General features: G+C 37.7%; 1 protein-coding gene across 1 annotated transcript in view; it reads left to right on the forward strand.

Annotated features, from left to right (window-relative positions):
* Nucleotides 1–14,096, forward strand: part of GRID1 (glutamate ionotropic receptor delta type subunit 1) — a 485,687-nt gene that overhangs the window by 259,519 nt on the left and 212,072 nt on the right. Inside the window, exon 4 of the mRNA XM_036385574.1 lies at nt 6,945–7,150. Coding sequence (XP_036241467.1) covers nt 6,945–7,150 — 206 coding nt within the window. The remainder of the gene's footprint in view (nt 1–6,944; nt 7,151–14,096) is intronic.

The following is a 14,096-nucleotide window of genomic DNA, read 5'->3' on the forward strand; positions in this document are numbered from 1 at the left end:
TTTATGATGAGTCTGGAAGCATCTGTTTATGCATGCAATGCATCTGGCTTTGTGGTGAATTCTGTCCCTTTTCCATCTGTTTGGGAGTGAAAATAACCTGTGATTTGACTCTATTCAAAGCAGTTTTTATCTTTGAAAGTCTGAAAATAATATTGATGTGGGCAGTATGGAAAATTTCTGCAGCCATTATAGAAACTTCAACCTTTGGTATTACGAGGAGTTCAGAGTAGAAGTTTGCATCTGGTTAACCCTGATGCTTGGATCAAAACACACATGGCCGGGCTTTGTTTCTGTGGAGAGGTGGTCAAATGTCTGTCTGTGATCTCAACTTAAATGGTGAATCAATATTCTATGCATTTTTCAAAGTTTAAATTTCTGACAGCCTGCTGCTTTTTTTTTTTCCCCTGAAATGTCTCATCTCTTGTTTTGCTCTCATGTCTTTGAGAAGGGACTATGCAGCTGCTAGGTTTGTTTGGTCAGGCAGTGCAGGTGCTGGTGTGTTGCTTTGTGTTTGATCCCTGTTAGTAGGACTGTCCAGGAGAGAAAGGTAAAATCAGGAAATGGGAGATCCACTGGGATTCTGAAAACTCCCAAGTTTTTATGCTGGTTGTCAACTGTTTTGGATGCTCAAAGTTTACATTTGCTTAAAGGAAGCTGAGCTGCTGTGTGGAGGAGAAAGCTTTTTAGGGTTGCGTGGCTCATTAGTGAATAGGTATACAGAGAAACCACACCTGCCTGAGGAATTCCTTGCACTGCAAACTGAATTGTTGGGAGAATATTCAAGGAAGGTATCCACAATCCCTCCTGGCTGACCCTCTGTGTATCAGAGACCGGTCACGGAGCACAGCATAACTTCCTGTCTGGTCTCATTTGGGGCAACTTCTCTTAGCTAAGCTGAATTGTAAAAAGTATCCAATCTAATTAATGGATTTATTGTACTTGATATTCTATCTACTTGCTATAATAATGACTACTTAGTTACTGACTTCATTTCTTTAGTAAAAAAAGGCAAGGAAATTGGGATATAATTGCAGAGGTGTTTCTGTGAACTCTGGCATATCTAAAAGCATGCAAGAAGCAAAGGATTTTTTTTTAGTAGAAAGTTCTTTAACTAAAACCTAATTGGGAATGAGGTAACTAAATTAGACACAGTTTGAAAATGTGAGTTCCAATGTTTGTTGAAAAAATTATATTAGCACTGATTGTGGGAATATGGCAGGCAAAGACACCCGAGGAAATGATGTAGGTGAAGTGAGAAATACAAGCTTGGGGAGACATTGTAAGAGCAGAGCAAAAAAAGTAGAAAATATGTTTTATTAATATCATTTCACATTTTACTTGGCTCAAATAAGTATTTATGTTCTGGTATTAATGCAGTTATATCTATTGTAACAGATTACAGATACTTTCTGGTCCCATCACTCTATTTGAGCACTTAAAATCATTCTGTGAGTATTTTAGATTGAAAGTTTCAGTTCTTGTTCAAAATCCAATTCTTCTAGATGGTTTGGACAAAATAATTCCCTTACAGAAACATTTTTAGTCATCTTTCTAGCATTTGGAGAAAAAAAAAAAGTAGTTTTTTATTGACTGAATAATAAGAGCTACTTCTGAAGTATGTCCACTTTCAGTTTTCTAAAATTCTAGAATATGTTTGAATCCTTCAAGTAGGTTATTATCTGCAGCAAGGACACAAAGATGGTACTGAAAATAATTTATTCAGAAAGCTGACAATGCAGCAGGAGACTAATCATCGGGATATGTGTGTCTGTTTCTAACACCAGGAATATTATCCCTTATTTTTGCAATGCAAACAATTGGCAGCTGTGAGAATTAGGGAGAACAGCCAATGTAAAATAAAAATAATGAAACCCATGAAACTGAAGTGGTTTCGGAAACACGTTTCAGAGTGTTTATGTGTAGTCTTTCAAATCAATGAATCCTGGATATGTGTGTTTTATTCTGTGCCAAGAAATGAAATAATTGTCCAATTTGAAGGGAATCAAAATGACAATAAAGTATATCTTTGAATGAGAGAAGAAACTTTTTTTTCCTTCTATCTTGGAATTTAAGTATAAAGAACAATGCCTTGAATACCCATCCTCAGTTCGTGGAAAAGGTAAACTTATTTTTATAAGTGTATAAATGCTATAATAATGAAACTATCTAAGCCTCTCTGATACACTTCTCACTGCTTTAAATATCATCAAAACAACGTTCAAATAGAACTGACACTGGGAAAAAAAAGTGTGAAGTGTAGAGCCTGCAATCTGCAAATGAGAAAACTCCAAACCTCACCATCTCCTGCCTGATCTCATTGTTTTTCACACTTATTTATTTTTCCCTTTTACAAATGTACCAGTGAAAGGATTTGCGTAGGTTATTTGAAAACAGACTCGGTGACGACATTTATTCCTCCCAGAATCTGCTTGGATGAGAATGACAGGGTGTGAAATTCTATCCTGCTGCTTCTTCAGCTGTGCCTTCAGCTCCAGCTTGGGACTTCAGTTTGCTTCCAGCTGTTTTCCACCCAAAGTAAAATGTTTCCTGGCCATGTGCTGCCTCTGTTTCTGTCAAGTGGGGTTAGGAACTGGTGTTGAAAAGATGATATAGTGCTCTTTACCTCCTGGAAATTCTTTTCTGCAATGAGCCATCCTAAAAGGCCAGCTGTGCCCAGCCACACAGCTGTTTCACAAAGAAATAATAGCTTCAAGCTCTTTTGTCAAGGCCAAGAATCAGATCCTGTAAATTCATGAAAGATGAATGCTACAGTAAACTCTAGGAACTTTTTTTGTATAAAAAAGATTATAAATAATGTAATAAAAATGAAGTGCTCTGTAGGTGCCAGTGAGCTTTATAGGTAGGTAATGCCACATTTAGTGCTATTCTTTTATGTTTGTGTTCCAATCAGCCAGCACAGTACCCAACCTAACCTCCAGCAGGAAATTATATATTCCATTATTCCTTATAGCACAATAAAGCCCTTTATTTATGACAAGCATTAGTTTTGTCGTCACAGTGACAGAATTCATATCTTAGCAGTGTATCAAGGCTTTCCTTCCCTCCTTGTAATGGTTATCCCTAAAATTGTCCTGTGCTCCTGTTGTCAGAGCTGCACATCTGGTTTACCTGTCAGCATTAGGATGAAGGCTCTCAGACACAGAGATTCTATTCTCTCTCTGGTCAGATGTAACAGAAGAGGCACAAAGTTCATAAGTAATTTGCCTTTTTTTTTAACTTGTCTCACTTTTTCCTGGTTCCAGTTCCAGCCTGCTGATTCCATGGTTGTGGTTGACACAAGAGTATTGTAAACTTAGCCAGTTATTGTGTGGTGTCATGGATCCCTTGTATGAGAAGTGTATTTTCTCTAGTGCAGTTTTCCTTCTAAAGTGTTTCATCCTCTTCAAGAAACTGATCTTCTCTTATAGGAAATGTTCAAATATTGCCTCTGAAAGTCCTCGTGCTGAGCATGCAAAAATCAGAGGGGCAATTAGAAAATTAAAGTATGACTATGTGATTTCAAAGGCCAAGTGTGGGCTACAACCTGAGAAAAGCAAGTAATTGTAAGACTGAAGGCAGAGGTAGCTGTTGGTTGTGTACCTACATCAAACTGGTCTGTCCTTTGTTCAAGACTGAAGTGAGAATTTGGATTGCTATACTTGGCCTACAAAGTGTGAAATGAATGTGCACAAGGAATTATTTCTTTAGCAATGGCCCAGGACAACTCTCTAATATTAGAATCCAAACTTTTTAATAAAATAATCACTGTTAAGACTGCAAGGGACAGTAAACAATTGTATTTTAACAGACAAAACTGTTTATAGAACCCTTTATTTTAATAAAATTCTATGTGAACTGTATCAAACTCCTTTTAGTGTTGAAGAAAATGAAGGATTAACAGTCATAGATTATGAGAAGTAGAAAGAAATTCATAACTGTACCTGTGAATATTTCAGTTTCAGCTGCTGTGGAGCAAAGCTCAGTTTTTCTTTAGTGTTGCATGGACTTGTGATCTTCTAAATGAAGGAGAAAAAATGAGGGCACTCACTTCCTTGTGTGATGTCAGACAAAATAAGACTGAGCCTAATTTATTATGTCTTATAAACAGATGCTCCTGCATATAGGCATGTGTTTGTGTATTTGTGCACTGATACATTTTAAGAAATTATTGCCCTCTTGGTAATTGTTGTGAATAATTATTTGTGGAAAAAGATTCCATTATGTAGGCACCTAAAATTGTTAGTCACCTCTTCAAACAATTCTCTTCAGTTCCCACTTCCACCTTTGAATTCCCACCAAGCCTCCTTCTTTTTCCTGGTGTCAAGTTGGAGCAGGCATGTCAGCATTCAGGAAGGCATCATCACACAGTCCTTTCTAATTGCCAACACTGAATAAATTCACATTCACTTATATCTGTGAAAAACTCACAGATTGTGCTTGCACAGTTGAGCTTGGACAATCTCATCCATCTCAGATTTTGCTTTCTCACCTAACTGGAAAAACTCAGAATCTTTTCCATTTCTCAAACTGGAGAATAGTCCATTTTCCTTGGGGGAAGGGTTTGAAAGGGAATATACAATGCCCTTCTAAGTCCAGATAGTCTGACCAAGTGCCTCAAGTATTTTGCATTTGTCTACAAGAACATTTCTAACCAGCAGTTCACCAGGTCAGCTGAAAACGTGAGGCAAAACCCCCCAGAGCAGTATCAGCACAGTTAATCTTCTGTAAACAGCTTTCCTTAGGAGGTTTGCACAGAAAGACAAGTGGTTACTAAACCATGAGAAAGGGAATTTTCTTACTGCTTGTTAAGCACAGCACTCATTTTGAAGGACTAAACATCATTGAAAGAAAAATCTTTGTGTTTTGTGTCACACATATCCAGAAAGTTTGCACAGGTATAGTAATGAATGCTGTCTAATGAATGTAAATTCACAAAATCCAAACTGACTTTGACAACTTTTGTGATATGTTTTAACCTGTAAATTATAGTTGTTTGTCACTGTCACTATTTTAGCACACCTGCAATGTTTAGCAGTTATACACGTGCTGAAGTCCTCTGTTGCTTTCCAGAAATACCTGCATAACAATATACCCATTCCTGGGATTTAATTCCCCTGTGACTGGGAATTTAGGATGGTGAGCAAGTCTAAGGTTTATGACAGTGGGACAAAGCTGCTATAGACTTGCCTGAGTTGAGCAGGAAAAGATCAGCACAGCCCTCATGAGTGCACCTTTCCTGATGGTGTGGCTGGCTGGCTGGATGATCATGTCAACCAAACCAAAATTAAAAACACAAGAGGGACTCTGCTGTGGTTGGCACACCCCAAGCTTAGTTTCTACTATTTCTGATGTTTCTCTGCAGTTCAGCTGATTTTTGAAGCCAAATTAATCATATTAACAAGCATTCTCATGTTTGGATAGAGGCATGAAGCTACTCAAGGCAGCTTGTTTTTTTTTTTTTTGATCTGACATTTGGTAGTTGACCCTAATATATTGCACTTGCACATGAGCTAAACTGGTGTATCCTCACAAGATGTTACTTATGTTGGGTTTCATATGTCATTTTTTAAGGGGGATGACAAGGACTCCACCTGTGCATTCTGTGCCCATGAAAGACCATGTTCAGGGGTGGTCTAAGAGCCCTCTCAGGCGTGGCAGCAGGGAGTGCTGCTGCCTGCAGCTGGACTGGGCTCCATCCTCTGACTTGAGCAGAGTCACAACGTGGCTACTTCAGGACTTAAAAAACCCCAAACTATCCACCAGCTGGTACTATGTAGTTTGAGGAGATTGTTTAGTTACAGTGACATTTTCTGAAGAGAAAATTTCACTATGGGATCAGTAAACCTTCTCGAACTTCCACCATTTGGCTTCACCCATGAGCTGAAATTTAATGACAAAAGAGTGAGAAATGAATGTGAAAGGCTTCAATACTTTGTTATTCATGACAAGTTAGACATTTTTCCCATAAAATCAAGGGTTTCCAAGGACATGGTACAGCTATGATCAAGTCACTGCTAATTTTGAGAGCAACCTGGTTCAATATAAGCTTAGATGTTTTTCTTATTCTAAATTTCACTACGAAATAAAACCTTAGACATTTATTAGAGAAAAATGCTGAGAGTATAAATGAAGATTGAATACAGTTTGAGCAAGCAGATTTCATCATGAACATATGAAATGCATTCCTTCATGTTAATGGCCAAAAATGTCATTAAGGAAAATATATTTTTTCAAATAATCCTGAAGTTGAGGCCCAGAGCTCAAAGGAATATATTTTGAAGGGGCTTGTTTGCATGATTTCTCTGCTTTGAACCACTTTGTTTTGTTCTTAAACACTTAAATATATTGTCATTCCACTGGGGCTTTGTGTATTCTTTTATGAGTTTATGGATAAATGGAAAATCTGTGATTAGGCAGGTTATTTCCAGGACAGGAGGAAAAATGGTAAGTCAAAAGGAAGGCTGTATATGTTCTGGATCTTGTATTTGTTCCTTGGGAAAAGCAACTGGGTGAGGGTATAGAAAGTGAGAAGTTTAGGTATGAGTGATTTATCCCCTGCTCATTTATCTGCTCCCAAATTTCTGCATTTGACCTGTGATTCTGTTGGAGTGGGACTTTGTTTGTTCAGTGTTAAACCCCATAGCTTTGAGCCTCAGGGGAGGCTTGCAGAGTCACCCAAATGCATGAACTGGCTTTTCCTAAGAGTTGTTCTCAGACCTCAGGAAAGGCAATTGATGGAGTTTCCCTGTTGGCACTCACTATGAAAAATGGCTTTGTGGAATACTCTTCTTCAGAGCGCACTGCAGGAAAAAAAGTTTAAAAAAAGTGTTTTCCACCTAATTAGTGCTGCCTGCCTAACTGGAGGAGCTTCATACAGTGGCTTTTTTCTTTTCTCTTTTTAATTAATTAATTAATTTTTTTCCCCCCCTCCTTCTGTGTTACAGACATACGTGGGCTGCAGGGATTTCTTGACCAGGCCTCCAGGCTGGGACTTGATGTATCATTACAAAAAGTGGACAGGAACATCAGCAGAGTGTTTTCCAACCTTTTCACCACCATGAAAACGGAGGAGCTGAACCGCTACCGGGACACCTTGCGAAGGGCCATCCTCCTCCTCAGCCCACGGGGAGCCCAGACTTTCATTAATGAGGTCAGTGCACATTTTCTTTATCATCAACATTGCAGAAATGTGGATTATGACCCATGTTTTGCTCTTTTGACAGTGCTGGTTGTTTAATGTCAAATAAGATTGTCAGACTCAAGTGTCATATGCTCCATGGAATGCTTGCTTTGTGGTTAATGCAAATGAGGCAATATGGGCAAGATATTATATAATATAATAAAATACACAGCTCTGTAGGGGGTAATCATTTTTGTCTGATTGTCTTCTGTATCAATACTTTTGTCCTGGATTTCAACCACTGTTAATGAGTGACCAGAAAATCTGCAATAATCTATTAGAAATGAAACACAATGTGCCTGAGAGAGCTGTCTTTGCTGTGGAAGTCTCCCAATTTGTATTAAATGGGCACGTTACTGATGGTTGAAAGTTGAATCAAAGAGATCTTTTATGAAATATAAAGTTGGAATTATATGTTTGTCTTCTTTTCTTAGTGCTTTCTTGAAATCAGGGATGCTAATTAGGACAGGGAGGTAGCTGTTGGGCAAACTTTTAATTAATGTGCTGTGGGCTAAGTTTTGGCATTAATTAGTTTTATCCAGCTTTCTTAATATTAAATAATGAATTATTTTACAGTGCTTTCTATGTCAGAGTTGAGAATGAGAATTTGAGCCTCAGTTTAATTTTGTGTATTCATTAGCTAAGATTTTGGCAATAAAGTAGGGGTTTGAATTTTTTTTAACTAACCGGGGATATGACTGAACCAAGAAATTAAAATGTGGATGGGGTGTGTTTCCAATTATCAGTTTTGCTCCATCAAAGCCTGTTAAATTAAAAAAATCAACTCAAATTAGCTCATTAGGGTTTTTTTTACCATAACAGCCTTAGCCTTAGTAAATTACCCACATTTGTGTTCATTGGTGACTTTTTTAAAAAACAAGGTAAATTTTACCTTAAATAAATGAGGCAACTAGGTAGTTTGGAAAAGAATAAGCAGAGGGATAAATTCTGCTCAGGTTTGTGCACACACAGGCCTTTCCAGCAGAAGAATGAGGGAGTTGTATGCTCTCTAAGTGTGTGCAGCTCTCCACAGCTCAGTCAGCTGTTTTCATAGGAGAGCTCCAGCAGAAATGCACATTGCCAGGGACTCCTAACAGACTCTCCAAAGCAGGTTAAAGGGAAATGTTTTATTCAGACCCCAGCTGGGTGGCAGTTGTGTCCCCCTTGAGCACACAGGGCTTTGGGGTTGTTGGGTGAGTCAGGTGAGTGCCCTGTCAGAGCCCTGAGGTGTCTCCAGGGTAGGGGCCAGTATTAAACTGTATTAAACTCTTTTACTGCTCACTTCACCTTAAAGCACTGTGTATTATAGGCATTAAGACTAATGACCCTGATATATTTCCAGCTCCCTGCAGGAGTTTAACAGTGGGCAGAAATGAAAAGTAATTTATTTGGCAATCTTCCTATATTGAATCTTGATTGATTCAGAAAAGCTTTAGAGAGAAAATTTACATCTTAGAAAGGAATTCTCCAAAGGCTCGAAGATACAAGGTGCAGAGTAGGGAAGAATCCTTCCCAGAGTGAACTTATATTTTGTGGAGAGTTACAATGACTGCTGTTCTTCAGTATCTCAGTTAATAAGTGCAACTAATTATCTACAGCACATTTTCAGGGAGTCTAGAATAACAACCTGCAGCTTAAATGAAATACGCATTTTTATGTATTTTACTGAAATGCATCACTCACAATGTGTGGCAGTAAATTCCTTTGATGGCTTTACTCAATTCCACAGTTGGTATTTTTTACTATAGGTAAATATTGCTCTATACTAACTACTGTTGTTATGAATCTCACTCTAACCATTGGAAATTGTTAGAAGGTTTTTTTTCCAGTTTTTTTTTTTTAAAGAAAGCCTTCTGAAAAATTCTAAGTAGTAATGGTAGAAGGAAATGTAAGGTATTATTTTTAGATTTTTCACATATTTTTTTCTTGTTTCTTCAACTCAGTTAGAAAAGAATTGAGGAAAAAGAGGTTTAAAATTTGGAAATGGAAAATTTCATGTGAAAAAGAGGTTTCTTATTAAGATTTTCAGTTTTGCTGAGTTGATACTTTGTAGTAGGGAAAACTGTCTGACAAATTTCAACCAGATTTTTGTTAAAATGTGTTGGCTAATAGCATATCTTCATATGCTGAGCCAGGTGCTGAACACCAACCCTCTGGTGAAATGCAGAACAAAAATAAGAACAGTGTTTGGATTATGAAAGCTGAAATATGCAGATTTAACAGATTTTTCTTAGCAGAAGTCATAGACACCAGCCATTGGAAGCTGATACAAGATCTATTTTGCCATGTTTGATACTGCAAGTGATAGATTTTTCTTTCTAAAAATACAAGTCTGGGTTTCAGTCTCATAACCTCTTGGGTGGGCCAGAGAGATCTCATCTGATTTTGGATGTACAAAGTTAGGAGACTTTGCCATCTCGTGTGTGAAAAACTTTTGAATTGTGGAAGAATTTAATTTCTCTAATTTTTATGTAGACATGGTTCTCATTTAACTGCCTTAACATCTCAGTGCCTGGTTCTGTCATGTGCTAAGGTTACTGCAGTAGAAATTATTGATCTTTCCTAAGTTTTCAAGATTTAGTGTTTTGTTATGAAACTGCTTTGACTATAAGAATGGAGAGGAAAAGGAAAAACATCTTTTCAATGGTATTGCTATAAACCTGGAATCCGCCTTTATTCAGAATAGGGATGGTAAATGCATTTATTAAATGTGTTAACTATCTTAGGCTATGCATTAAAAGGGCATTTAGGGACTGAAGCAGACCTAATCTAAAGAGTGTCTCTCCTTAAACAGTTGAGAAAAACGTTCCTTTCTCCATCTGTAGAAATCCCAGATATATTTGTCTCAATTGTAACAGGTGTATGTGTGCCAGGAAAACAATTTTATATTTTGAAAAGCATGTGATCCACTTGCAAGATGATAAGAAAAACTGATAATTCAGAAATGGGAAGATTTAGCACTTTTACCTTTTCTGTTAGTTTCTTTGGCCCAGACATAGGAACCTGAGACTCAAAAGGCTCCCTCCTTGAGACAGTGAGGATTCACCTGCCTCTTTCACTTAGCAATGGGTGTGTTTTTTCAGTTGCAAGTAGAGGTAGTATTTGTGTGGATTGCTTTTATCATTAGGGCTGTACAGTGAAATGAATAAATGGAAAGAAGTTCAAAGAGGTGAAAAAAATGATGAAAGGATGGGAGAGCACGACCTCTGAGGAGAGGCCTCAGGAACACTCTGTATACAGCCTGCCTGGGGGAATAGAGCTGCCAGGCACTTGAGAGGAAACATGAGCAGAGGAGGAGGAATTATTTAAGGTGATCATGGGATGTCTGACAGGAAGTAATGACCCGAAGCTAAAGAGGGAATGCTTTCTAACAGGGAGGTCAGTTGGACAAGGGGAGTGCTGGGCAGGAGAGTTCAGGGAGGCATCGTCCTGCAGGGCGTTCAAGAGCTCACCAGATAAAACACTCTGGTAAATCAGGCTAGCAGTTTGTCCTGAACTGCTGTGCAGGATGTTCTGGGTGACCCAGGAGCCCTTCTGCCAGGAAACTGTGTTGTGTGAATAAGTTTAGACTTTGTACTTTTTATATACAACCTATCTGAAGAGGAGGAAAAGATCTTGTAGTTCAGCACTTCTCAGGTTTCCTGTGGCAGGTGTGCAGTTCCTGACCTCTGTGGAGGGTTTGGTTTCTTAATTCTTCAAGAATACATGATTTATTTGGGATATGTATTTTAATAGGATTTGCCTTTATAAATGTAGGTGATATCAATTGCTCCAGAGACTTTACTCATCCTTCTTTGCAGTATTTATATACAACCTTTGCTTTTGAACAGCAGTGAAATGGTGGCTATAACACAGTTGCATGTAGTTATTGACTTGAATATAGAAGGCATTATCAGCTTTACAAAACCTTTAACTCAGCATTACTTGTATTTTTGGCAGCTTCACTGAAGTGAAAAATGTTTTTGTTGAGGTGGATCTCTGAAGGTGCTGTAGTTCCTTGTGAGCCTGCCTTGCCCGTAAGCTGGTGAGCTGACTGCAGGAAGGTTCTATGCATATCCCTGCAGCCCAAAGCAGAACTCTCTGCGTGCTTAGGATAGTAAGCAAGTTTAAAAAAAGAAGACTATAATAAAAGAGAGCAGATTAATTCCTTTAAAAATTAATACAAAACTGCTTTATCAATGTGGCAGGGTTACGTGAATCACAGCAATTCCAATCTGAGCTGAAGCTAAAAATTTCCAGTATAACACTGTGTTAAACAGCTGTAATTTATCTCTGCCCTGTTTATATGATCACCTCAGTGTCCTCATTGGAAAGCAAAGCCTTCTCTATTTCTCTTTCACCCTAGCTCCTGCTAAGTGTTCTGAGTGATTCTTTATAGATATCTTGCTTTTGGTTTGGGCTTTTGGGGTCATTTCACAGTGATTTGTGGCCTTCCTTCAATCCTGACCACTGAAGATGCTGGGCTCCTTCCTCACAGAGCACTCTCAGTTGGCACCTGTTCGAGAACCCTGCTCCAGCCTTCTCTTTTCCCTCCTGCAGTTGGTGACTTGCTATTACTTGAGTGGAGCTGAATGAAGTATTTTATGGCATCTTGAACAATTTGCACCCACAAGCAATTGTATGAAATAGTTTTCCAGGGACATTCACTTCTCGGAATTTAACAGGAAAAAAGTTCAATATTAATATTCTGGCACTTAGCACTTCAATTCTCTCTCTCTCTTTTTTTTTTTAATTTATGTTACAAACATTCAACATATTAGTCCATACCTCTGTTTTATATACAGTATACAAACATCTCAAAATATTGTTCAATAATTTTGGGAAAAAATAATGCCTCTTCTGTTTTTAGAAGGCAATTTCTATGTTTAAAGAGCTGCTAGTAATTTGTGAGTGCTGCTAACAGAATGGTAGAAATAATCCATTCTTCTTTCAATAGTTCAAGTTAAATTGTACCCACCTTATTTCTTCTAAATCCTCCTCTGGTATTCTATTTCCTCCTTAGAGCTAAAATCTTGTCTGCTATTGCTGACATTTTCAATATGCAAAGACTCTTTGTGCTTAAAGAGAATAATAATTATAATTAAAGCCCAGGCAAACCTCATTGAATTGCTAAAACTTAAGTGTAAACAAAGCCCTCCCATTCTGGTATAAATTGGCTTTGAAGCAAGTTTCTTTCCACTGGGCCAAAAAACCTCCCAAAACACAAACCCTCCTACATTTTTCTTCACAATGACTAATCCAAGGGATGGGGTTATTCTCACAGGGATCCCAATCAAATGTGTTTGGAACACTCAATTACATGGATTTGTAGACACTGTGAAGAGGGGGGAAAATTGTTGAACAAATGATTTATGAATTGCTCACACAGCTTCATTTAAATGAAATTCCTTTTACTACTGCAGGTAGAAGTGACAATTTTAATTTTTTTTTTTTTTTACGCCACTAGAATGTTGCATGAGATTTTGAACCTGGATGTTGAAATCATGAGAGGCAGGAGGCTTGCATCCAGTTTTGTGTATCTAGCAATAGCTGATAGCAGTTTTGTGAGTCTTTGTGGGTCAATTGAGCAAAATAAAATACGGAAATTGGATGCTCTGGCCGGAGGTGCACAAAGCCCTTTTGAGTCTAAATACTGCTTTACTGGCAGTTTTACCAAGTCTCTCTGTGTCAGCAATGATGTCTGCTGTGAAAGAACCTGATTTCACTGCTCATCTTCTGAATCTGATGACTGGGTACATATACATAGAGGATCATGCATTTTTAAATGTCATTAAATCTGAATGTACAGGAACCAGGCTTTCCTCCTGCTCCAAACGCTTCATGCTCGGTGCATTTTTGGGTCCTCATTTCATTGCAGGTGTTCAGCTGCTAAAACATGAGTCATTTCAAAATTTTGCTGCTGTCCACACATAAGGATATCAAGTCCAAATGAAACTTTGCCATACATCTAGCTGAAAAAATGGTTAAAAAATCTTAAATTAACATTCATTTGTGTTGTGAGCTTCATTAATGTTTTTTAATAAGCCATTTTTTTCAACATTTTTTGTTATTTTTTATTTGCTGATGTAGAATTCTGAAGAGATTTAACCTTAAAATAGGGAAGATTCTCTCTGTCAGCAGAGGCAGACATTTATTGTTTGGGGTTTTTTGGACAATTTATGTTTGAGGTTTTTGGAAGGAGCAGGATCTAATAATGATTTGGAAACAGACATGTGTTGTACTGGGACAGACAATCCACTTTCTTTAGGACTGCCTTTAAAGCACTCAGTGCTGGCTTTTGCCAGAGCTGAGACAGGACAGGTCTAGTGGACACTGAAATAGCAAGGCTATCAAAAACTAACCCTCTCTCCACCTACTCCTTCATAGACCTGTTTTCCAAATTATTTCACTTCAGGTTGTTTGGGTGACCCCTTGAATATTGTGAAATTTAAAGATAAAGTTCCCATGCATTTGTATTTTTAGTATAGTGCAAGATGGAATTGAATACTCTGACATATCTGTGGTCATTATAATACATAAATATATGCAAAATGTTTCTCTGAAATGCTGCAAAGCTGTAGATGACTTTATCATTCTCAGCAAGGATAATTTTCTGCAATTTAGGTATAATTTGCCAGAAAGGAGATATTACTAATTAATTATGGATGATTAATTTTAAAATAGGCTCCTGCAGTTGCATTTCATCACTATACCAGTGTTTGCCTATTGTAAGGCACTGGCAGAAGCAGCACAGATACATGAGAAAAATATGTTTGCCTTACAAAAATCAGAAAAGTAATGGCCATAAAGAAGCTATTTACCATCTTCCAGCTTTACTTTTTCATATAAATTTAGTGAATCGTTTAGCTGACTGTTCTGGGGGAAGCTTGGCTTTGAGGATTAGAAATTACATACTGTAATTATTCAATATTAAATT

This window comes from Molothrus ater, chromosome 8 (assembly GCF_012460135.2).
Source record: "Molothrus ater isolate BHLD 08-10-18 breed brown headed cowbird chromosome 8, BPBGC_Mater_1.1, whole genome shotgun sequence".
Classification (NCBI taxonomy): Eukaryota; Metazoa; Chordata; class Aves; order Passeriformes; family Icteridae; genus Molothrus; species Molothrus ater.